At 48.9% G+C, this 26142-nt stretch overlaps 1 protein-coding gene and 1 pseudogene across 10 annotated transcripts in view; one reads left to right on the top strand and one right to left on the bottom strand.

The window, feature by feature from the left end:
* Positions 1-26142, bottom strand: part of GLT1D1 (glycosyltransferase 1 domain containing 1) — a 128996-nt gene that overhangs the window by 11819 nt on the left and 91035 nt on the right. For all 10 annotated transcript variants that reach the window (XM_031936397.1, XM_031936400.1, XM_031936396.1 and 7 more), the window contains 3 exons: positions 25439-25482; positions 23652-23772; positions 15949-16047 (listed from right to left, as the gene is read on the bottom strand). In XM_031936397.1, the coding sequence (XP_031792257.1) occupies positions 15949-16047; positions 23652-23772; positions 25439-25482 (264 nt within the window). The remainder of the gene's footprint in view (positions 1-15948; positions 16048-23651; positions 23773-25438; positions 25483-26142) is intronic.
* Positions 25602-26142, top strand: part of LOC111522973 — a 1152-nt pseudogene continuing 611 nt past the window's right edge.

Raw genomic sequence — 26142 nt, 5'->3', positions numbered from 1 at the left:
AGGAAGGAAGGAAGGAAGGAAGGAAGGAAGGAAGGAAGGAAGGAAGGGAGGAAAGCAATGGCAGAGTTGGGTGAGGGGTGGGGGTTTTGGGGGATGTTCAGGCCACATTGAATTCTCGCGAGGGCTCCTGAGCAGCACACCTGGGTGACACTGCCATGGCTCACAAACCTGCAGTCGGGGCCCACCCGCCAGCTCTGTCCATTTATACTAGCAAGTACCTGGCTGATGGCCGGAGTCCTTGACTACACGGACATCCACGGACCCACTCAGTTTACAGAGGGCAAGCACCCTTGCTCCCTCCTACCTCAGCCATAGCAATGCCCTCAGGCCACACTAACCCTGCATCGTGTGCTTCAGGAGCCATGGAGCCCTGGGAGTGGCAGGAATAAAACACGGGTTCTCTGGTGGTCAGTCACCCTGCTGTTATTTATCTAGGACTTGCACTGTTTTCCCTTCTCAAATAACAGCTCTCCTTTGACCAGCATAGTCAGCCTCTGGTGTGCAAATGCCAGAAGGGAAAGGAGAATTTTACTATCTCACCACCCTTAAGAGACCAAGAACCAGGAAGGACTGCCATGCGTTTCTCTGCCAGGAGGGACTGCCATGCGTTTCTCTGCCCGACAGTGGTGACAGCTGAGCCCGCATAGCTTCTGGCACGTGCCAAGCAACCGAGAGGCTGCAGAACTCCCGGGGTGGAGGGGCCTTTCGCAGAAAGGATACATCACGCCTGCATAAGTCCTAACAAGAACATTCTGGGAAAATAGGAGGCTGTCTCCAAATTGTAAGTTATGGGTATTTTTAATTTGTACATTTTCAATTTTTCTATAAAAGTGTTCATATAACATAAAACTTAATTAAAAAGATTCCACTTATTCTAATATAGACAGTAGTATAACAGTTAAGAACACAGAAAGACATACCCCTGACGCTATTATTATGCATTGCATGTCTGTCAAAATGTGAACCTCCAAAAGACATATACCTACCATGGACCCACAAAAATGAAAACCTGCATTTAAAAAACACAGAAAGATGGGCCAGGCACAGTGGCTTACGCCTGTAATACTGGTACTTTGGGAGGCCGAGGCGGGTGGATCATGAGGTCAGGAGTTCAAGACCAGCCTGGCCAACACAGTGAAACCCCATCTCTACTAAAAATACAAAAATTATCCAGGTGTGGTGGTACAAGCCTGTAATCCTAGCTACTGGAGAGGCGGAGGCAGGAGAATCGCTTGAACCCAGGAGGCAGAGGTTGCAGTGAGCTGAGATCGTACAACTGCACTCCAGCCAGTTTTGAGACTCCGTCTCAAAAACAAAACAAAACAAAAACCAGAAAAGACAAATACTTCATAATTTTACCTATAGGCAGATTCTTAAAAAGTCAGCCTCACAGAAACAGAGTGGGAGGGTGGTTACCAGGAGCTGGGGCCTGCAGGAGAGGAAACGAGGAGATATTGGTCAATGGTTCCAAAGTTTCAGTTAGGAGGGTCACATTCTGAAGACCTATGGGGCAGCCTGGTGACTCTAGCGTACTTGAAGGTTGCTAAGTGAGTGGATCTTAAATATTCTCATTACAACAAAAAAGTATGTGTGGGGATGGAAATGTTATTTAGCTTGATTTAATCATTGCACAATTGACGCACATAGCAAAACACTAAGTGGTATACCATACATGTCGACAATCTTTAAATTTGTCAATCAACCTTAATAAAGCTGAAAAGCACAGTATGACCCTCAGTGGCACCTTTTACCAGGCTCTGGGCCTTGAGGAAGTTAACTCCTCTGTGCCTGGTTTGCTCGTCTAGGAAATGCGGCTGGTAAGAGCTCATTTGTCATTGTCCAGGTTAAACAAGATAATCTATGCATAACATTTATATCTGTAGAGCAAGCATTCAACAGATGCTAGCCATCTTCCTAATGACGGGTCTTGTTTTCTGGTTTTTTTCTCCCAGAACACGTTAGTCTCAGTCTTTGGGGATGAAAGGAGGAGCACCCAGTCATATGGTTGCTCCCCAGTTCTTCCCAGGCCACAATTCCCAGCCTCCCTCGCAGCGGGCGTGATGTGACCAGGTTCCAGCCAACGGAGCATGAGCAGAGAGGGGCATGTGCTCCCTCCAGCCCAGGTCACACATACCTCTCGTGGTGGACCCTGTCTTCTCTCTCCCCAGCAGCTACATACAGACGGAGCTGGAGCCAGGTCACGGAAGGAGCCAGGGCTCTGAGTGACCGCATGGGCAGTGGTCACAGACCAAAACAAGCAGCTCCGGCCTCCAGGAGAGCGAGAAATCAGGTCTCCCCATGCTGCCCTCCTGAGGTGATGGGGTCCATTAGAGCAGCTGCCTCTTCCTGTTGGCATGCTAGTCATCTCACGGCTTTGCTCCGAATGCAGCCCAGTTCCGCTGCAGTCCAAGGTCCCCAGGGGACAGCTTGCTTATTCAGACACGTGGTAGCGACACTCTACAGAGATTCAGGGAACACCAGAGACCATGCTCCTGTATAAAGTGCAAACAATGGATTCTCCTGGCAAAACTCAAAGGAAGGTTGAGCTCACTAATGAGGAACGATGAGGGCAGTGGTGCACGGGAGGGAGGGAGGAGGGGAGGGAGCGAGAGAGGAGGGGAGGGGAGGGAGGGAGGAGGGGAGGGGGGGGAGGAGGAGGGAAGAAGGAAGTCAGGAGGGAGGAAGGGAGAAAGGAAGGAAGGAGGGAGAGAAATCAAAGAAAATGGGAGCAAAGAACAGATGAAGAAAAGGAGGGAAGAAAGCAGGGAGATGAAGGAAGGAAAAAGGGAAGGAGAGAGGAAGGGAGGGCAAAAGAAAGACAATTTCTGAGCCAAAGGGATTTACATGGGATCTAAGCACCCAGGCAGGAGAAGGCAATCCTGTCGTTTTGCCACGTGGCACTCAGCACCAGTACCTGTGATTGGCATGAAACTGTCAGAGACTACTTGCTAGGCATGGGGATACAATCTGACAGGTGCCAATGATTGGGCGGGATGACTGCTGTCATCTGCGACTTTGAAAAGAAAAAGAAAAGAGTGCAGTTAAGTACCACTGTGTGGCGTGCTGCATCGCTCACCATCAGATGAAAAGAGCGAAACATGCCCTCTGGAAGGGTTGCCCCTTGTACGCTGGGGCATAATCACCCTTCCAGTCCTCACTGAGCATCCAGTCCACACCAGGGTCCCTGCCAGGGAGAGCTGATGAGTAAACATGCCTGACTGCTGCCCTCGGGAAGCTTCCAGGCTGGGGACTGGGGTTTATAGATGGCAAAGAGTGCAGTGTATTCAGACACACGTGCAGGGACAGAGGAAACCCAAGTTGGAACCCCAGTAACACTGGGTGGCCAAGAAAAGTCCTTCCAGGGTGATTCCAACCAAGAAACAATTGAGGAGGCGCCCGCCGCGGGCGCAGCTCGGTTAGAGACCCAGGGTGAGCAGAACTCAGGTAGTGGACAGAGAAGCCTGGAACGAGGATGGGGCAGCGCGGGCCGTGCAAGGCCTCAGAAGCCGGGGAAGAAGTGGCATTTTTTTCTAGGTCCAATGGGGAAGTCACCAGAGGGTCCTCAGCTGCGGGATAGAAGCAGACTTTCACTTGGTGCCTGTGGCTGCGGGGAGGGAGTGGGCGGGCTGGAAGGAGGAGGCTGCTGAACGTTTGGAGACAGAGCTCAGGAGAAGTGGGACAGATGGGAAGCAGGGCTCAGGGAAGAGAGTGCGGCGGGCTTGGGAGCCCAGGACCCAGGACGGTGTGTAACAAGCAGGGGCTGAGGCTCCAGGCAGGCTTCCCCCTGCGGCGTTATCCCTAAGGCTGCAGCCCACGGGGGTCCTCCACAGGACCCTGGCCCGGCTTCTACCAGTGCCAACAAGTCACCATCCTCCTCCTTCTGAATTCCAGGATACCCCAGAAACGGCCTTCGGAGTTGATTCCTACAGCAGTGTTGTTTTGATGCGAGGCAAGCACGCCGCCTACCAGGGACTGCATTTGTCAGCGCTGACACAGATCACCAGGAGGCCTCCAGGAAGCGCACAAAGGCAGAGGCAGGGGGAGGGGAGGGTCTCTCCATGCCTGGCCCCTCAACTAATCACAGTTCCCAGCTGGAGCCTGCGGGCTCACACTCCTGGCAGGTGCCCAGCAGACTTTGCACAGCAACAGGTGCACCCACGCGAGGGCCCAGGAGATGGCGGAAAGCAAGTGTCAGGATGACGCAGAGATGCCTCCTCCTGTTCTCAGAGGTGGGGACTGAGCTCACAGCGGGAAGGAAGCTCTTCTCTCTCTGTATTTTCAGAGAATTCCAGACGCGATGCAAGCAGGATGCTCCCTGCTTGGTCAGGAGTGAGGCGGCCAGGAGGAGCCCCGAGGGCCTCTGCACCTTGGTGACAGCCCAGCATCCGTGTCTGAGCAGTGAGCCCCACCTCGTGGCTCACCCGTGTCCTGGTCCTGCTCGCCGCGCCACAACTCAGTGCACACTCAGCTCGGTGCACACCTAGCTCGGTGCACACTCAGCTCGGTGCACACTCAGCTCGGTGCACACCCAGCTCGGTGCATACCCAGCTCGGTGCACACTCAGCTCATTGCATACCTGCCACGGGGCTGCGCAATCAGCCAGGGGCTTTCCTTCCCACCTCATGCTGCATCCAGGGGCATCTACACCCGGGGTGGGGCTCAGAAATGGCCCCTTCTGCCACGAACACAGACAGTATCAGGGTGAGAAGAACAACTTTAGAAAACGGTTAGGTGGAAAACAGGAGCGAAGGGGAGGGAGGGAGACAGAGAGAGAGACAGAGAGACAGAGCGAGAGAGAGCGAGAGACTGAGATAGAGGTAGAAACAGAGACAGAGGAACAGACAATGAGAGACGGAAACAGAGACTGAAGGGGAGGAAGGCTACAGAAACAGAGACAGAGACAGACAAGGAGATGATGAGACAGAGGGAGAGGGAGAGAAAAAGGGAGGCACAGCAGGAAAGGGGAGGCACAGTGAGGAGGAGCTGCCAGGGCAGCAGCAGGGAAGGGGGAGAGCAAGGCCATTTGTGCTCCCGGCCTGAGCTCAGGCCCGGCAGTCAGACCCAGTTCTCACCCAGCTCCTCAACCCACCCAACTGGCCCGAGGCAAGGGCCCCACCCTCTCTAGCTCACTGGAGAATCTGTGTCCCTAACAATACACCAGCCTGGGCACCCAATCACAGCCCCCACACGGCTGTCCCTACGCTGCTCCAGTGAGGTTTGCATCTGTTGTCCTAGTATTAGTATTATTATTATTATTATTTGAGATGATGTCTCGCTCTGTCACCCAGGCTGGAGTGCAGTGGCATGATCTTGGCTCACTGCAACCTCCACCCTCTGGGTTCAAGTGATTCTCCTGCCTCAGCCTCCTGAGTAGCTAGGATTACAGGCGCCTGCCACCCTGCTCAGCTAATTTGTTGTATTTTTAGTAGAGACAGGGTTCTGCCATGTTGGCCTCGAACTCCTGACCTCAAGTGATCCACCAGCCTCAGCCTCCCAAAGTGCTGGGATGACAGTCGTGAGCCACTGTGCCCAGCCTGGTGTGCTTGTATTATTATTATTCCGCTCTCAAATGCTTCCCAATATCGCACAATAAGCAAACAGGTCACACTACTTCCAAATCCATGTAAGTTTTGCATTAACCTCCAATTTAGTTCACACACGCTTTGCCCCACGTTTCCTCTAGGCTTAACTGGAAATCCAATCAACGCAGCAGGGTCTCCATCTCGGATTTCATGCTGAGGACCTACTGTGTGCTGTGCACTGGCTGGTGCTTACACATCCTGGATGCGTTTAATTTCCAAGAATTAGAGCCGTTATGTGAAAACAGTTTTTAAAAATAAGAGAGAACTAATATTTTACGTAATGTTGGCCGGTCGCCTCCGCAAATCCATAAGTAGAACGTGACTCGAAGTGAGAATGAGACAGAAAGGAATCACTCCCCGGGTTCGCAGCGCCCTGCACTGGGCAGGAATCCTGCTGCGGGCTGGTCCCCGCACTTAAACAGAAGCCCTTTCCATACTCCACGGCTCCCCCTAGTGCGCAGCACCGCAAGCCGTGAATGCGGTGGACGAGGCTCCGCTTTTGTCCCAGGGGAAGAGAAGGCCATAGTGCACGTGCCCTCCCGCAGCTATTCCCCAAAAGAGGTCATTATCTCCACTCTCCCGAAGAAGCACCGAACAGAGGACAGGAGAAGCGTCCAGGATCGCTCAGCTTCCACGTGCCAAACTTGAGATCTCAGCCCAGCCCTGCCTGAATGAAAGTTTGGAGGCTGATATTTTCCACAGGGCCTCACATTTCCCAAACGTTAAACCGTTGACTGACTATTAAAGCCATTAGCGTTTGAAGAAAAATAAGCTATCTTTAGTGAAAATGCCAGTCACATAGAACACTAGAGCCAGAGCCCGGCCCAGAATACCCACTGGACAAATGCTAGCTCTGGTCATTGTCATTATTCCAGAACTTACGTTTTTCTGTGCACCATCCAAACAGAACCTCCCAGCAAAATAGGTTTGAGCTGCACTTTACAAGTCTGACCCTGGGAGGGTGTATAGATTCACAGTTTCTATTAAATGTCAAATGGATTTTAATTTTGAAGCTATAAAACAGAGCAATAAAATACCTAGGAAAATAGCTCAACACTTTTCTGCTTCTTAAAAGGAGAAATAACAGGATGGTGGCGGTAATGAAAAATCAATCTTTAGTAGGTCTGGAAACTTTGCTTAAATTGAAGTTTTCCAGGGGTGAGGTATATAAAAATAGAGATTATTCTGTTCCTACCAGGGCTGAATATGCTTAATCATCATTTTTTTTAAAAATGGTTTTTTTATTCAGTTTGGTAGGCTGTCCTCATGAGCTCCCTAAAGCAAACTTCCCTCCAGATTCCCATCATCTTTGTGCCAACAGCTGCCACCCCCACCCCAGGACCCTGCGCTTACCACTCACCTGTCAACACACATTCAGTGCCAGGCACTGCCCCGGTTGGGGCTGCATGCAGAAGAGCACAAAACCCCCAAGGTGAGGCCTCGCTTCCCCATTTTACAGTTGGAGAAATTGCTCTCCTGGATCTAACAGTCTGAGGGGTTTGGGGAGGAGGGTGTGGGGAGCAAGCCAGGACGGAAATAAGAAAATAAGATGGGGAAGGGTGGTGAAAAGAGGCTGCGGACTCAAGTTACCCGTGAGGGAGGAGCAGAGACGCCCACGTGGCCGCAGAGCAGCAAAGGCAGAGTGGTAGGCAGTGGTTAGCTCAGGGACAGCTTGGTGGCCATCAGAAAAAGTCTGGACTTTCTTCCAAGTGCAGCCGGCCACCCCTGGGGCGTTTCAGGCAGGGATGCTGGCTGGTCTGCATGGCTCTCAGCTCAGCCCTGGCTCCCAGGAGCACTCTGCTGCTGTCTCCTCCTCTCTAGTTGCACCAGGGACTCCTACCCCCAGCCCCTCACTGGATAGAGAAAGACGCAGCGATTGCAGGGGAAACAAACATAAGGTTTTCTCCAACAAGACCCTATGAATCCCCTTGAACGATCTTCCATCATCTCAAATGTGATGCATTAATTACCTGAAACAGTCCTCTTTCTGGAGGTCCGATCTCCACCACTGTGAACACATTCTTTCCTCCTCCGCAGCCAGCTGCATTGGCACCACTGAAAACTCTTCCCCGCCTTCTTCCTAGAGCTAGTTCTCTTTTTCTTTATTTCTGAGACAGGGTCTTGCTCTGTTACCCAGGCTGGAGTGCAGTGGCAAGATCTAGGCTCATGGCAACTTCCATCACCCAGGTTAAAGCGATCCTCCCACCTCAGCCTCCCCAGTAGCTGGGACTACAGGCATGAGCCACCACATCTGGCCGATATTTTTCCCTTCCTTCCTTCCTTCCTTCTTTCTCTTTTTCCTTCCTTCCTTCCTTCTCTTTCCTTCTTTCTTTCCTTCTTTCTTTCTTTCCTTCCTTCCTTCCTTCTTTCTCTCTCTCTCTCTCTCTCTCCCCCCCCCTCCCTCTCTCTCTCTCTTTCTTTTTCTTTCTAGCAGAGACAGAACTTTGCCATGTTGCCCAGGCTGTTGTTGAACTCCTGAGCTCAAGCAATGTGCTTGCCTCAGCCTCCCAAAATGCTGGGATTACAGGCGTAAGCCACCACGCCCGCCTCTGGGACTAGTTTCTATTGCTGCATAACAAATAGCCACAAACTTGGGACTTAAAATGACACCCATGTATTGTCTCATGGTTTCTGCAGGTCAAAATTCAGGCACAGACATGGCAGAGCTGACTTTTCAGCTCAGCGTCCCACGAGCCTGAGATCAAGGTGTGGGCTGGGCTGGGCTCCTGTCTGGAGCTTGGAGTCTTCCTTGAAGCTCACAAAGTTGTCGGCAGAATTCAGTTTCTGTGGTTGTAGGACCCAGGCCATCTTTCTCCCACTGGCTGTCAATCAGGGGTCGCCCCCAGGTCCTAGAGGCTGCCCAAAGTTCCTTGCCATGTGGCTCCCTCCACAGGTCCCAGTCTCACTGAATTCTTCTGTCCTTGGCCTCTAGATCTAAATTTAAAAGGCTCTGACGACGAGGTCAGGCCCACACAGTTCATATCTTTGATTGATTCAAAGTCAACTGACTAGTTACCTTAATCACATCTGCAAAATCCCTCTTGCCACATAACCTACCACAACAGCCGAACACCAGGAGGCAGAGGCCACAGGGCATCTCAGAACTCTGCTCACCACACTCCCCTTGTCCCATGCTCCTTACATCTGAGTTCCCTTTCACTTAGGCCGTTCCTTCCCTAACACCTCCCACACTGCACTGCGCCTAACTCTTCCAATGCATTGCACTCTCACACCCACCTCCCACACTGCACTGCGCCTAACTCTTCCAATGCATTGCACACTCTCACACCCCGAAACTTCTGCCCAGGTGGCTGCCGGTACTGTGAATGCCTCTCCCTGCCTAGGGAGTCTCGTCCTTTGAGGCCCAGCTCAATGTCCCTAGCAATCTCTTCACACTAATAACACAACATGCCAGGGTGACGAGGCTCCGTGTCTGGCTCTGACACTTACAAACTAGTTAATTGGGCTTCTCCATGCCTCAGTTCCCCCACCGGTCCAACGGTGATTATGAAGGTGTTGGCATCATGGCATCATTGTGAGAGTTCGTGGAGTCCATCCATGTAAAGCAGCGGGAACCATGTCCAACACAGGGTGAACATTTGACAAGGGGTCATATCGTGGGGTGAATGTTTGTGTCTCTGCAAATTCACACGCTGAACTGCTCACCCCCAAGGGGACGGCAGGAGGTGAGGTCTTTGGGAGGTGACTGGGTCATGAGGATGGAAAGATTGGTGTCTAACTTACTGTTTTGAGACAGGGTCTCACTCTGTCACCCAGGCTAGAGGACAGCCACGCCTTCACGGCTCCCCTGTAGCCTCCACCTCTTAGGCTCAAGTGATCCTCCCATCTCAGCCTCTCGAGTAGCTGGGATTACAAGCATCTGCCACCACCCCCAGATAATATTTTACTTTTTTTGTAGAGACAGGGTTTCTCCATGGTGGCCAGGCTGGCCCCAAACTCCTGGGTTCAAGCAATCTGGCCTCCCAAAGTGCTGGGACTACAGGCATGAGCCAGTGCAACTGGCCGAGATTAGTGTCCTTATAAAAGGGACCCCAGAGAACTGTCTCGGCCCTTCCACCATGTGAGGACACAGGGAGAAGACAGCTGTCTGTCAGGTGCCCATCTTGGATCGCAGCCTCCAGGACTGTGAGAGATAAATGTTTGTTGCCTAAGTCCCCAGTCTATGGTGCTCTGTTACCACAGCCGGAACAGACTAAGACAGGTGTCACTCATGATGGGCTGACAATGCAGAGGGCACGCTACCTGATGCTATGCTCTGCCATCTGTGCACCACCCACAGCTGACTGTGCATTCCTGAGGACTTGCACCCTTTCTGTTTCATTTCTTCACTGCCAGGACCTGGCTCAGTGCTGGGAATATAGTAAGAACTCCATAAAAGCTTTCTGCCTAACATGCCTGTGCGTGCAAGGAGCCAACACACGTTAATTTTCACGTAGAGAGAGAGAAAAAAACACCTTTTTGTTTTTGTTTTGAGATGGAGTCTCACTCTCACCCAGGCTGGAGTGCAATGGTGCGATCTCGGCTCACTGCAACCTCCACCCCCCAGGCTCAAGCGATTCTCCTGCCTCAGCCTCCTGAGTAGCTGGAATTACAGGCACCCGCCACCATTCCCAGCTAATTCTTGCATTTTAGTGGAGACAGGGTTTCACCATGTTGCTCAGGCTAGTCTCAAACTCCTGACCTCAAGTGATCCACCTGCCTCAGCCTCCCAAAGTGCTGGGATTATAGGTGTGAGCCACCACGCCCGGCCTCCCACTGTTGTTTTATCACATCAAGTCCTTCCTATTTTCTGGCCTGTACGACCCTGGAATCAACCTCACTCCACTCCCGAACCCACAGCAGGCCCTCCTGCGACAGCTGACACCTCTTCTGTCTGGAGTGAAGAGGACACTGATGGCCAGAGGCAGCCCTGACCCTGGCACCAGACGTCACCTTTGATGTGTCCTCCTCGGGGAACCCACTGTCGGTGTGCACAGTGTACTCTGGCTGAGTTACATTTCTCATCTGTCAGTGGAAAAGGGGTATCCCTGATCCAGAGCAGAGGTCACAGGCTGGCAGTAAATCTCCCCACGAATGTGTAACTAGGTCCCTATCATGTTTAAAAGAATCATTTTGGCTGGGCGCAGTGGCTCACACCTGTAATCCCAGCACTTTGGGAGGCCAAGGCGGGCAGATCATGAGATCAGGGGTTCAAGACCAGCCTGGCCAATATGGTAAAACCCTGTCTTTCCTAAAAATACAAAACTTAGCGGGCATGGTGGTGCACACCTGTTGTCCCAGCTACTCGTGAGGCTGAGACAGAATAATCGCTTGAACCCCGGGAGGCCGAGGTTGCAGGGAGCCGAGATCACACCACCGCACTCCAGCCTGGGCTGGATGGAGAGAGACTCCGTCTCAAAAAAAAAAAAAAAAAAAAGGAATCATTTTAGAATTTGACTGAGTTGTCTACATGTATAAATTGGTAATACCCACATAAGAATCAGACTTTCAGCCGCTCTTCAACAGCAGCAAGGGCTGCATGTCTGACCCAGGGTCCCCAGGGTTGCGCCTGACTAGGCCGCTTCACCCCCTGCACACCTGTGTGCCCTCCAGACACCTAAGCTTGAACCTCCTGCCCAGCACAGGCCACAGTGTGCTCCACTCCCTCCACTCGTTCCTTGCCCACATCTGTTTGTCAGGAAGTCTTTCCCTAAAGGCCTCACTGTTGCTGCCCAGGCTAACTGACGCCCTGCTATAACCACTGCTGGTGTCTTAGTCCTGTTCCTTCTTAGACGAGATGTGAATACTCATTCAAAGACTCTGGACATTGCGTCTGGACCCAGAGCTAGCCCTGCAGGTCTGCAACAGACAGCTAGGAGAACGTGAGACTGCCCCGATCCCACCATACAAGGCAGCTCACTCCACCCTCGAAGGCATGACGTGTGTGACCCCTCACTGGAGCACATACACACGGGACCGCCGTAGGACACAAGCGCTGGGAAGGGAGGGGGGAACAGGGGCACACACACAAGGCCACCGTAGGACACAAGTGTCAGCAAGGGTGGAGGGGGACAGAGTCCTGGTTACCAGAAAAACTGTCTGACCCACAGAATGTGTGTTACGGTTTCCAAAAAAAAAAGGTCACATTTCTTTTCCCTTTGTTGGTTTAGTTTTCATGAGGGTTAATTTTATGTGTCAGTGTGCCTGGGCTGAGGAATGTCCAGAGGGCTGGTGACCCTGATTTCTGGGTGTGTGTGGGAGGCTGTTTCTGGAAGAGATTAGCATTTGAATCTGTGAACTGAAGAGGGAAGCTGCACCCTCAGCAATGCAGGCCAGCACATCCAATCCGAATAGAACGAAAAGGTGGAGGAAGGGAAATCTTCCTGCTTCTTGAGCTGGGACATCCATCTTCTTCCGCACAGAGACATCTGAGCTCCTGAGTCTCAGCCTTTCAGACTCCAAGAATGTACGATATTCATCTTTCTTTGCCTGCCTTATTCCACTTACTATAATTTCCTCCAGTTCCAGCCATGTTGCCATAAGTGACATAGCTCCTTCTTTTTTATGGCTGTATAGTACTCCACTGGGTATGTGTACCACATTTTCCTCATATATTCATCTGCTGATGGACACTTAGGTTGATTCCATACCTTGGCTATTGTGAATGGTGCTTTGATGAACATAGAGGTGCAGGTGTCTCCTCCATATGCTGACCTCCTTCTTTTGAAGTCACACCCCTAATTCTTGGGCCCTTTAGCCTCGTACTGAATTGCACCACTGGCTTTCCTGCATCTCCAGCTTGCAGACAACAGATAATGGAACTTTCTGGCTTCCATAATCATGTCAGCCAATTGCTATAAGAAATCTCCTCACATATTTATATATATATCTCCTACTGGTTCTGTTTCTCTGGGGAACCCTGACTAATACCATTTTATAAAAGATTCACAAAATGAAAAGAATAAGGAATGCCCGTTAACAGTCACCCACATCCTTTACTGTATGTAAAATCAGTTTTCTGTTTTGAAAAATAGTTAACTGGGGTATTAAACGTACAGTCTAACATGTTGAATTTCATCTTTTTACACCGAGTTTCTTTACATTCTCAATTAGAAAATAAAAGTGAATGCAGAACTACTAACTGCACATTTAACACTGATTTGAATAGCAAGCATGGTAAAATATACTCCATATGCGTACATAACTAAGGCTGCCGCTCTGACATGGACATTCCTTCTTAAAAAATGGAATGCAGGTTCCAACGCATATGGAAATATTTATTTATTTATTTATTTATTTATTTATTTATTTATTTATTTTTGAGACACCCAGCTCTGTCACCCAGGCTGGAGTGCATTGGTGTAATCTCGGCACAATCTTGGCTCACTGCAACCTCCACCTCCTAGGTTCAAGTGATTCTCCTACCTCAGCCTCCTGAGTAGCCAGGGTTACAGGCACCCGCTACCACACCTGGCTAATTTTCATATTTTTAGTAGAGACAGGGTTTTGCCATGTTTGCCAGGCTTGTCTCGAACTCCTAACCTCTGGCAATCCACCCACCTCAGCCTCCTAAAGTACCGGGATTACAGGCGTGAGCCACCGTGCCCGGCCTCATATTTAACATTAATCTTGCCAACACTGGCAACCCACTAGTGGTTCCTTTCATCTGAGTTTCTTAGTCAAGATTCATAGAACAATAGTCCCTGACTTACTTAAAATGCATATTGTTTTTAAAGCAACAGCTCCTACCCCGTGCTAGGTAAAACTGGAAGGAGACTGTAAAGGAAACCAAACCAAACCAGGTGCGACATCCATGTCTAGCGCATTCTTTCAACATGTGTTAAGAATCGCAGCCTCCCCCAACATAAAGCCAGAAGAGTTTGATTTTTTTAAACATCTTTTGTGAAATGAACATGAAAGTGCTGGAATCAAAATAAGTCTGCAACGAGACTCCCTGAGTGCTGCAGAGCTGTGTCTGATGGCTCACAGGAAGCCGGTAACTAGCAGAAATGACCTGAATACATCGGAGGCACAATAGTGATTTGCAAACATTAAAAGCAATATCTTACAAGAGGTTGTGTGAAATAGGAAGAGCCAAACTGCTTTCATTCTCCTATTCAGCCTAATATATCTACTTATAAGGGATTGCTATTCAGATGTTCACTGATAAAGTTGGAGTGCTTTCTTTGGTCCTTTGAAATTGAGCTATAAAGTAAATAGATGTTGCCTTTTGGGAGATGGAAAAAAAAAAAAAAAAATCCAGAACACTTTGCCAGAGTGGAGATTAGTATTCGCTGACCTGAAGCTTGGCTGCAGTTGATTTTGAGAGATACAGAATATGGTAAAAAGCAATAAGCCTTTGTTTGGAGAATCGACAAGTAACTACTGAAAACTCTTCCTATCCGGATATTATTTGGGCTTTTAGATATTACTATCAAAAGAGAAGACTTCAGTGCTACCTACGCCTTTTGTAGACAATAACAAATGCCTGGGTCCCACCTTTGCTATTCCCTTCCCCTTCCCGGGATGGTCAGTGCATTCATTCACGACTTGCTGATACCTCACGACTTGGAATCTCTATCCCCACCCCCCTGCCATCCCCCATCCCCCTGCCACCCCCCATCACCCACTGCCCCCATGACGCTTTCATGTTGTTTGTGCTGGAATTTGTTTACAACTCTGTGAGAAGCAGGCAGTGAAAAGCATGACACGTCATCACACTACAGAAAGGGAAAGTGAACTTGAATTAAACATCTGCTGCAGGAAATCTTAAAAACTGAATATTCAAGTATTTGAGTTTTCGGTTTTGAAGCATAGCTTTCTGGATTTTGGAATAGCATATGTGCTTTAACAAAGACGGTTAGTAGTAGAAGCTAATATTTTTTTAAGAAGCTAATTTTCGCTGAACGTGGTGCTGATGCCTATAATCCCAGTACTTCAGGAGGCCAGGCAGGTGGGTCGCTTGAGGCCAGAAGTTTGAGACCAGCCTGGGCAAAAAGGCGAGATCCTGTCTCTACAAAAAATAAACAAAATTAGCCAGGTGTGGTGGCGCATGCCTGTAGTCCCAGCTACTTAGGAGGCTGAGGTGGGAGGATCGCTTGAGCCCAGAAAGTCAAGGCTGTAGTAAGCCATGATCACACCACTGCACTGTGTCTGGGCTACACAGCGAGACCCTGTCTCAAAAAAAAAAAAAAAAAAAAAAAAGTTTTATTTACTAGGCATACGAAGTGACAATGCCTTCCTTTTTTTTTTTTTTTTTTTTTTTTTTATACAGAGTCTCACTCTGTTGCCCAGACACAGTGCAGTGGCGCGATCTTGGTCCACTGTAACCTCCCTCTCCCGGGTTCAAGTGATTATCCTGCCTCAGCCTCCCGAGTAGCTGGAATTACAGGCATGCACCACGACCAGCATTTTCTTTTTAAAAATCTTTTTAGTAGAGACAGGGTTTCACCATGTTGCCCAGGCTGGTCTCAAACTCGTGACCTCAAATGATCCTCCCACCTCAGCCTCCCAAAGTGCTGGGATTACAGGCGTGAGCCAGTGCACCACTGCACCCAGCCAACACCTTCCCTTTTGATAACATCGGTGTTTAGTGAGCTCTGAGGACATGTCGTGCGCACTGCTAAAGCTCTGCCATCAATGCATTCAGCACGTGTCACAACTCTAAGAGGCAGGTGTTACGATAAGCTTCACTTATCCGGAAGGCAAAGTGGGGCTTGGAGACTCAGCCAGGGTCACTCTCTGCAGGAGGCCCTCTGGGTGTCGGATGCAGGCAAACCCTGGAGGACGAATCCCCAGAACCATCTGTGGCCCCCTACACTGGGCAATACCTTTCCATGCTCCTGGGAGGTGATGGCACACATGGGTACCCCAGAAGTCACCGGATAACCAGCTGAACCAAGGGACAGGTACATGGCCCTTTCTTCTATTTCCCGATGTACACATATGTTCATGTATTTACGCAGGAACCCTGCATAGTTTGTGCATTTGTTTCAAGGAATGAAAAGCGATCACATAAGCACTCGTCCTCGGAAAGCCAGCAAGATGTTCCATAAATACAAGGTTGCATCTGAGACTACCCATGTCAGACATCAGAAATCCAAACACCTCAGAGGTGACGTATCTTTCCCAGCTCTGTACAGCAACCTGGCAGCAGAATCAAGAATGGAACTCAATGCTCCTGTTCCCTAGGCTTCTGCTAGAGGCACACCCAGCTGCCCAGGTGACAACAGAAGATGGCACGCTCTCTGCAGGGCTCCGGCTAGGACAGGAATACTGAGCACTAACAGAAAGACTCTCTCCATTAACCACAGAGGAAAACTATTCAGACGAGGTGAGTGAATGGAGGGAAAGAAATTTTCTTTACCTGAGGACTGGAAAACAGTAGTCCTGTGACTTCATGCTTCACCACGGCAGCATTCCCGGGGATGTTCCTGGCCAGCACCGGAACTTCTAAATCCATCGCCTGGAGGAGACAGGAGGAAAGGGGGCAGAAGGCAGTCACTTCAAGAGCCTCTGCAGCAAGGTGAGCCAGTGTGGGGCGGCATAACTTCTTGGCTTAACTGGACTGCTGGCACCTCACAAAAAATACGCCTTGCCAAAACGATATCCCAATGTCAATAGCACGTTTCAAAATACATCTGAATTTTAATTACTTACTATGTTTGGAAGCTCTGAAACACTATATACTGTCATCGCTTGTCCGACACAATTATTGCAGTGTCACAAAGAACCCCCCTCTCTGAATGCTCATTCGATACCTCTTCACCGACCACCTGGAGGATGTGTTTTTAATTACCACCATCTCTTTCCCTGAGGAGCCATTTCCTTCTAGCACAGGCAAGGGAGTATGAATGCCACAAAAACCAAACTCTGGCATGCAGACAAAAGTAAAAGGAAAACGATTTATCCTTCCGATGAGTCACGAAGCCGACTCCATTTCCGAAGGTCTGGAGATAGGCACCTGATACCCCACAGCCTGGCAGCAGCTAGCAGCTGGTCCACAAGACGACAGCCCGACAGCACAGCATGCAGCCCTGGCCCCGCCTGCCCGGACAGGAGGCATTTTGCGAGTTCTCTTTCTACAGTGCTCGAAGCTCAGTGATGTCAGGTCGAAAGGAAACAGAAGCCAACTTCAAGGGGATCCCACCGACCGCAGCGGGACAATTTTGCAACTTCAAAAAGAATGATGATGGTAACAGATGGAAACACACTAAATTTCAAAAGTACCTGATTCCCTAGTGATGAGAGGGAAATGAAAGGAAAGAGGAGGAGGAGGAAGAGGAAAAGGAGGAGGAAGAAAAGGGAAGGCTCTTCTCTGCAGAAGAATCTGCATGAATACTAAGTGTAGACAGAAGAGCAGAATTAGAAAATCATCACACTGTAACCCCCAGTGTAATAAGTGATTCAGGCGAGGAACGGGGATCAACAGTGGATCCCAGTGGATCCGGATCAAATCCACTGAGTAAAAGGTCATCGGGAAACAGGATGGTCTCCGACTCACAATGATTCCGCTTAAGATTTTTTGACTTCATGGTGCTGCAAAAGCAACACACGTTCAGTAAAAACCATATTTCAGCAACAATATAACCATTCTGTTTTTCACTTTCAGTACAGTATCCAATAATATCTTCCATGAGATATTCAACACTTTATTATAAAATAGTTTCATGTTAGATGATTTTGCCCAACTGTAGGCAAATGCAAGTCTTCTGAGCATATTTAAGGTCAGCTAGGCTGAGCTATGATACTTGGTAGATTACAGGTATTTAACGCATTTTCAACTCACAGTATTTTCTTTCTTTTTTTTCTTTTTTTTTTTTTTTGAGACAGAGTCTCACTCTGTCGCCCAGGCTGGAGTGCAGTGGCACGATCTCAGCTCACTGCAAGCTCCGCCTCCCGGGTTCTTGCCATTCTCCTGCCTCAGCCTCCCGAGTAGCTGGGACTACAGCTGCCCGCCACCACACCCGGCTAATTTTTTGTACTTTTAGTAGAGATGGGGTTACACTGTGTTAGCCAACTCACAGTATTTTCAACTTGTGATGGGTTTATTGGGATGCAGCCCATCTTAAGTCGAGGAGCATCTGTGTCCCCAAAACCCAAAGCACCACTCCACGGATGACTTATCAGTCACAGAGAAGAGGTAAGGCATCACAGTGGAGCCATCTGTCACCAGCAGCCGGAAGAGCTAACTGATGTGTCTCCTGTTTGACGTGGTGGGAAGCACACGTCACCTGCGTGGAGTCCCAGCTGGAGGTGGGATGTAAATCCAACCCCAAGGAACGCATCAGCCAAATCTATCTGTATGTTCTCTAGGACAACTGACCATGACCAGGGTCCTTCAGAGGGTTCGATGTCATGGAGAGCTATGGGGAGCTGGGCTGGGGGACACTAAAGAGACACAAAGCCAAATGCAATGCATGAATGTTGTGTGGATCCTGCCTGGGGGAAAAAAAAATACAACACTGAGGGAATTACGCATGGCGTGCATATCCAGTGATATAATTTGACTAACACTGAATTTTCTCTGGCGTGCTCATGTCTTGCCAGGTGCAGGAGAGGACACCTGTTCTGCAAAGTTTCAGAGAGAAATGTTAGCTGTGCTGTGATCAACCACCTTCCTTCAGATGATCTGGCAAAAGAAAGAGAGAGGAAGAGAGTGTATCTGTATGGAGAGAGATGGGGGAAAGGAAGAGGAAGCAGGAGGACGAATGTGGGTGAAGTGTACACAGGTATTCACTGCACCATTCTTTCAGTTATTCTATAGATTTTACACTTTTTAAAAGTAAACAAATGATAACATTTGTAAGGGAAGCTTACAAATTGTACCATCTTGGGTCAACATCTCAACCTCTCCCAACTGTTTGGCTGTTTCCCCTGAGGTAAAACAGAGATAAAAATATCTCCTTCATAAGGGTAGTGGGGAAGATTAAATAACCTTTTTTTGCGGGGGGAAGGGGGCACAGGGTCTCACTTGGCTGCCCAGGCTGGAATGCCGTGGCTCAATCTCAGCTCACTGCAACAATCGCTTCCTGGGCTCAAGCAATCTTCCCACCTCAGCCTCTCTAGTAGCTGGGACTACAGGCACATGCCACCATCCTCAACTAATGTTTTTAAAAATTTTTTGTAGTGATGGGGTCTTGCTATGTTTTCCACACTCATCTGAAACTCCTATGATCAAGCAATTCATCCACCTTGGCCTCCCAAACTGTTGGGATTACAGGGGTGAGCCACCGTGCTTGTCCAGATTAAATGGTTTAATACTACAGAATTTACATCTGTCTCTGGGCATTGTTATAACTGCAAATGAGATTCTAGTAGCAGCTGGGCTTCCTACCTGACTCAGTAAGTTTTATAGAGCATAGTGACCTGTCCTAGGTCTTGAGAATGCACTTCACACCCATAAATCCCAAGTAAAAAACAGGTGACCTTAGAACCAGACATCGAGATAAAGTAAATTAAAATTATATTAAAGCTATATTAGGCTGGGCGCAGTGGCTCACACCTGTAATCTCAGCACTTTGGGAGGCCAAGGTGGGCAAATCACCTGAAGTCAGGAGTTCAAGACCAGCCTGGTCAACATGGTAAAACCCCGTCTCTACTAAAAAGACAAAAATTAGCCAGGCATGGTGGTGTGCACCTGCAATACCAGCTACTTGGGAGGCTGAGGCAGGAGAATCACTTGAACCTGGGAGGCAGAGGTTGCGGTGATCCGAGATTGGCTATTGCACTTCAGCCTGGGCAACAAAAGTGAAACTTTGTCTCAAAAAAAAAAAGAAAGAAATTTCCCTTTTTAGCCTCCCCCTCCCCACCCCACACCCCTGCCCAGAGACCTCATTCTCACTTGATTACCTCTATCTCCAAATACATTCCCATTCTGAGACGCCGGGGCGAGGACTTCAACACAGGCATTTGGGGAGGGGCCACCGTTCAGCCCATGCCACCATGGAGCCTCCCTGAGCACATCCCCACCGCCCACTGTCCCGTCTACTGCTGTGCTTCCTCCTCAGCACTTACTACGTCCTAAAGTTCTCTGTTCACTCTTCCCTTTGCCTGCTTCCTGCCCGTCTCCCAGCTCTTCTTTCAGTCCCTCACAAGGACATGGGCTCCATGATAACAAGGCCCTTTAGCGTCTGTCCGCTGTAGCGTCTCCGGAGCCTGGCAGACCTGGCACTCTGCCCACTTCTGCTGAATGACAGAAGGCAAGAACACACTCACACCACTTGACGGTCCACGGCGCAAAGGGAGACGCAGGGAACGACTCCACACCGTGGAGGGCATGGCCCCGCCTGCAAGGAAAACCGCGGTTCAGCAGAAAAGACGCAATGCAACCCGCTCACAATGCCGTGAAATGAACAGAAGGCAAAGAGACTGCAGTGGAATCTGAGGGCTGCATATTTACAGAAAACTAGCTCTGAAGTCACCTCTTGAGAAACCAACAAAAAGCGCCTTTAACAAAGGAAACGTCTTCAGGAGAGAAGAACTGCTGGACAATGGCGACGGTGTGCAGCTGGGCCTGACAGGTGCGGAGACGGCCGGTGCCTGGGCGGATGGCGCACGGAGGTGAGTGTGCTCGCCCTCAGAACGTGCCCTGTGAGTCCACGGGGGGCATCATGCGCGACTCACAGGCTTGGGACAGAAAGCAGTTCAGAGCCAGTGTCAGAGATCCCACTCTGGAACTAAGCAAATGAAATGTCAGGATCCAAGATGCACCTGACACCTTTGTGTTTGAACTCAATTGATTAGAAAAAAGAAAACCTGGCAAGCAAAAATTGCCTACATTTACAGTGTACAACACGATGGGGTTTTGTTTTGTTTTGTTTTGTTTGAGATGGAGTCTCGCTCTGTCACCCAGGCTGGAGTGCAGTGGTGTGATCTCAGCTCACTGCAACCTCTGCCTACCAGATTCCAGCAATTCTCCTGCCTCAGCCTCCCTAGTAGCTGGGATTACAGGTGCAAGTCATCACACCCGGCTCATTTTTGTATTTTCAGTAGAGACAGGGTTTCACCATGTTGGCCAGGCTGGTCTCGAACTCCTGACCTCAGGTGATCCACCTGCCTCAGTCTCCCAAAGTGCTGGGATTATAGGCGTGAGCCACCCCGCCTGGCCACAACATGATGTTTTGATACACATCTACCCTGTGGGATAGCTAAAGCAAGCTAATTAACATATGCATTACTTTATACTTGTTTTGTGTGGCGGGAACACTTAAGATCTACTCTTAGCGATTTTGAAGGATACTATATATTGTTATTAACTGTAGTAGCCATGATGTGCAGTACACATCTTTTGAACTTATTCCTCCTAACTGGAAGTTCAGGTCCTTCAACCAACGGCTCTCCACTCCTCACGCTCCCAGCCTCTGCTACGCACCATTCTACTCTTGCTCCTATGAGAACCCACTTGATTTCTTATTTTCCCTAGATGAGCTCTCCAAGCTCTTATCAGGCAGAGGGAAACTTCATATGAGACTCTTTGTAAAAGCCTTTGTGGCCAGGATGCCATTTGCAGCAGAGCTGATAAAGGTTTACACAGACACTGCCTCTGTTCTACCCTGCAGAACAGTCGTAAGAAACTCAGCAGCCGGGCCCCTCCTCAAAACAAGTGAAGCTGATTTGTGAGGGGTGGGCACCATCACCTGTACCTATGATTTTTTAGGCTTCAAGGTAATTCTGGTACATACCTGGGGCTGGCAACCACCATGTCTAGATTTTGTTGCACAGAGGCTGGCTTGCATTTTAATGGTCTTTACTGGGCGTCTGTCAAGTCAGACAAGCATTGCTTATCACGTGGCGATGGAGTTGGGCTGGATGTACCCACAGCGCTAATTGTTTAAACTAATTGTTTATATACTTTTAATGTAATTCTCTGCAGGATTCAACTCTAAAAAAGCGCAAAACTGGAAACAACTGATTAGTTGTAGAAGTGTTCACCCCGCTGCCCACGCATCCAGCTCAAGTTTGATTTTCGGAGTTTATCAGTAAGAAACGTGTTTCTGCAAATGGGATGTTTCTATGCTTCCATGGGAAAATACAGCTAATTCTGAAAGGTCAAAGATCACTTCCTTCAAAAGCGACAGGCACTTATTCCATGATTAAACGCTTTGGCTATCTGAACTGATCCTAATGAAATGCACGCTTACCACTCCTCTAACATCAGCTTCATTCAAAACCCTTCGCCCAAAGGTTATTTGGGAGTTTTCAAAAGGAACACAACATCAACATTTTAAGGCAGTCGGAATTGCCAACAGCTGCCTTTGCTTTGAAGTAAATGAGGTTTGACAGCGGCAGTGAAATGCTGTGTGTGCTGGTTGTAAAATCATTCCCGATTTCCACTCTACCTTTCCTTAAGAAGTTGAAAAAAAAAAAGTATATTTACCTACAAAGGAGCAATTCACAATAGCTCAAATACTGGTACCATCAGCATATACACTTTTAAAGCTAACATATTGCTCGGAGGACTGCAGCTGGGAGCTGATTTGAAAAGACAATGGAGATTAATACTAGCGACAACCCCTAAGCTGAGGTGCTGACGTCTGGCTGAGGATCATCACATTACAAAAACTCACACTTTGCACTCTGAAAGCATCTAACAGCAGATTCATGAGCACAGATACACAGCTGCTACCGTCTCCCTCTGCGTTTATTTCTTTTGAGGTTTTTTCTTCTTTTATAAATGATGCCAAATTAAGAGCAAATATTATGCACACAATGTCAGTCATTTCTTAAACGTAGGGAGAGGATTTTTTTCCTAGTTTATTTACCATGTTCTCTCTGGACCCCTAAGGTTTGCAGATCTTAACTTTTGTTAGTAAGTTCAGTACATTCACCTGGTATCCAAGGGGATACATGGATATCCCAAAGACTTATGATAAAGTAACAGCATGAATCTAAGTAGACACTGAAATAAGAAATCCACATATTCAGAAAGAACACATGAAACCTGAGCCAAAGACCTCGGGAAGCAGTGGCCACATGTTTCTCTCGACAGGAAAACAGGCTTTGCCATGTGCCCATCGGTGCATGCTTACGCCATGTCTGTCGTGTGCAGCGTGTGTGCTGAGAACCACCAGGGGTACCATGCATGCGGTACTGGGTGCTTCAATCGCATGAGGAAAACCCAGTGCCAAAGGCTGGTGTTGGTATGAGTGGGTCCAGCCTGCCCTTTTCTGGGTTCATTCTTCAGGAGCCCCCAAGGCAATGAACTAACACCAAAACAACAGAAGGAATGTCTTTTTCTGTCAGACACATGCCGGTGATTCTCTCTAGGAGCTAACATCAAGCACCGAAGATCATGGTAAAATGCTCCAGTTAAAAACCTCTCGAGGAGGAGGAGATGTTGTAGGTGGTCCCATTGCAAAGGGGAGGCGAGGATTGCCAGGACCTTTTACAGAAGAGGGGACACAGCCCAGCCAGAACCTGCCCAGGTTTCAAGAGCACGGCCTTCCCACTCCAACCTCGGTCCTGAAAACACAGATACGCTGGTGCGGAATTGCAGAGTGGTGCTGGGATAGACACATTTTGTCAAAAAAGATGAGGTGATTTTATAGAGTTGACTGCTAGCTAGAGATTAGATCCACCCTGGCCCCCACGCCACCCTGTCATCTATGATCACCACCCTGTCCCTGTCTCCTGCCACCTGCAAATCCAGCCCTTTCCTCTCCTCCCTTAAGCTCTGGAATTACAGAACATATGGAAAAGAAAGAGAAAAGATCAAGTAAAAGGAGGCTTCCCGCAAAAACACCTTCATCCTGTTTCCTGTCCCAATCTTTCGTAACCTTAGCTGCCTTCCTGTCAGAGATATTTAGAGGGTCCGAGAGGCAATGCCATCCCAGTTTTATTCTACATCATTGCTGGCAAGGAGAAATAGCAATGAGAAATGAAATGATATTTTTAAACTTCCAGAGAGAACTTCAAAAGTACTTTTGAACTCCAACGGGTATGCTGCTTGGCCTTTTTAGCTTTGAGAAATGCAGAAGGCTATTGACAAAGACGTCACCTCCATAAATAAGAAAAGGAGTGATGGACAATTTCACACTCCCACTTTCAGTACTCGAGTTACACAGTTACCTCCAGAATTGCAGCTGACATGCCTTCAGAGACAGAGCTGTTCACCACCGCGAAGCAATTCTTCACCACCGCGTGCAAATCTTCCTGAGGCATCTCTCCGATCAACCGAACCCCAGCGGCCCTGAAACACAAGGCAGGAAGAGGGGCTCTAATTCCAAGAATCTCGTGGGTAGGCAGCTGGGAGGAGGAGAGATGACAATTTGGGTGTCATACTTCAGATCAGCAAGTAAGCGCTGTTGACCAAGCGTTCAGCCGGGAGAACTATACTGGGGTGGAAATTCTTACAGCTCATGTCCCTGACAAGGGAGGGGGGAGTTGCTTAACATGTCTGCTTTTGTTTTCAGTACACTCAATAAAGACACCTGCTCTCAAGGGCTAGGAGAGTCAGAGATAAGGTTTGTGCCATTTTCTCTGTATGATTTAGAAAACGTTTTTCTAATAATTCAACTTTTTTTCAAATAATTTTTTAAAATACTAATAAGATAATAGGAATAGAAATAATAGAAAATAGGCCAGGCGCAGTGGCTCATACCTGTAGTCCCAGCACTTTGGGAGACCAGGGCAGGTGGATCACCTGAGATCAGGAGTTCAAGACCAGCCTAGCGAACATGGTGAAACCCCATCTCTACTAAAAATACAAATATTAGCCAGGCGTGGCGGTGTGTACCTGTAATCCCAGCTACTTGGGAGCCTGAGGCAGGAGAATTGCTTGAACCCGGGAGGCGGAGATTGCAGTGAGCTGAGGTTTTGCCACTGCGCTCCAGCCTGGGTGACAGAGCAAGACTCAGTCTCAAGAAAAAAAAAAGAAAAAGGAAAAAGAATGGAAATAGAAATACTAAATAGTGACGATAATGTGACAAAAGCCCTGTTCCCAGCACACAGTGCTAACAGCTATTTTGTCATAGACATTTTGCCTTGTTCTATTTTTTTCACCACACAATGTAAATCTTCGCCTTTCTTTGATCTTCCCAGTCCCCACCACTGGCCACCACTCTCACGGCTCTGCCACGCCTCCCTTCCCCGAGTGGGTGATACTTTTGCACACATGCGTCTGCACCTAGGAGCAATCTGAAGATCCCTGATTATAGATGGGGAAAAGCCAGTCTTTGTCATGCCCTTGGCGGTTGGTGTAGCCAGTGAGTCTGGCTGGAATCCCGGGGCTGTGAGGACACCGCTTTACAGGGGGCTGACCCAAAGGAGACCCACATCCTTCTGGTCTGCTCATTCCCATCGCCCCACTTACAACGCAGACTGATGACACAGCTCTAAAGCCACTACGTCACCTTCAGAATGGGAGCCACAGGCCGAGGAAGGCGGGACAGAGACAAGAGCCAAATCCCTGAGGTCTCAGCGAAGCCTCCACTTTGCTCCCTGACTGACCACCCTCAGACTTGTTGATGTGAGCAATGAAACCTCGATGTGTTCAAGCCCGTGCTGTTGGGTTCCCGCCTGACAAACGCAACTCATAACCAACACTCCAACAAATCGCTCCCCAGGCAGGCTGTGACAAAGGGCAATACCCCTCCATTCTTCCAAACCCTTGAGAGTTTAAATCTTTCCATTTTGGCCAATGTGATCGGTTAAAAATTATAATCACACAGTGGTTTTTATTGGCATTTCCCTGGGCAAATACTGGTGCCTAGGATGCCGGGAGGATGCACCGCACAAGGAAACACTTGGAAACTGCTTGGAATCGTGTCTGGGACTGGATAAATGTGAGTTCAGGTAACTCAGGGGCCACTTAGGCTTCCGGTTCTGCAAAATGACTGGTCTCCACCAACTCTTACCTTCTCACTTTGGCTTTTACTTCCCTTGTAAACACTGGATCGACCTGAAAAGAGACAAAGATAAATGTCAGTGGTAGCCACCTGCTAGTGGCGCTGCCAGCCGGCCTGCACAGGCCGGGCCAAAGCCCTGGTGCCAGCGTGGCATGGGTCCCAGTCTGCGGCCATGGGGGTGTCCTCGTGGCTGCTGTGCATGGTGACTATGGGGGCCCCAGGCTTGGGCAAGGGCACCATGTCATCGCGCATCACCAAACACTTGGAGCTGAAGCACCTCTCCAGCGAGGACCTGCTCCGGTACAACATGCTGCGGGGCACAGAAATTGGCGTGTTACCTGTTCTCACTCATAAGTGGGAGCTGAACAATGAGAACACGTGGACACAGGGAGCGGAACATCACACACCGAAGCCTGTTGGGAGGTCGGGGGCTGGAGGAGGGATAACGTTAGGAGAAATACCTAATGTGAATGACGAGTTGATGGGTGCAGTAAACCAACATGGCACATAGATACGTATGTAACAAACCTGCAGGTTGTGCACATGTACCCCAGAACTTCTATGTTTATATATAAACATAGAAAGAAAAAGAAAGAATGAATGAAAGAAAGAAAGAAAGAAAGAAAGAAAGAAAGAAAGAAAGAAAGAAAGAAAGAGAAAGGAAGGAAGGAAGGAAGGAAGGAAGGAAGGAAGGAAGGAAGGAAGGAAGGAAG

Source organism: Piliocolobus tephrosceles, chromosome 10 (genome assembly GCF_002776525.5).
Source record: "Piliocolobus tephrosceles isolate RC106 chromosome 10, ASM277652v3, whole genome shotgun sequence".
In the NCBI taxonomy this organism is placed as follows: Eukaryota; Metazoa; Chordata; class Mammalia; order Primates; family Cercopithecidae; genus Piliocolobus; species Piliocolobus tephrosceles.
Note: the sequence above shows the minus strand (reverse complement) of the source record. Positions and strands in the feature narration are given on the sequence as shown.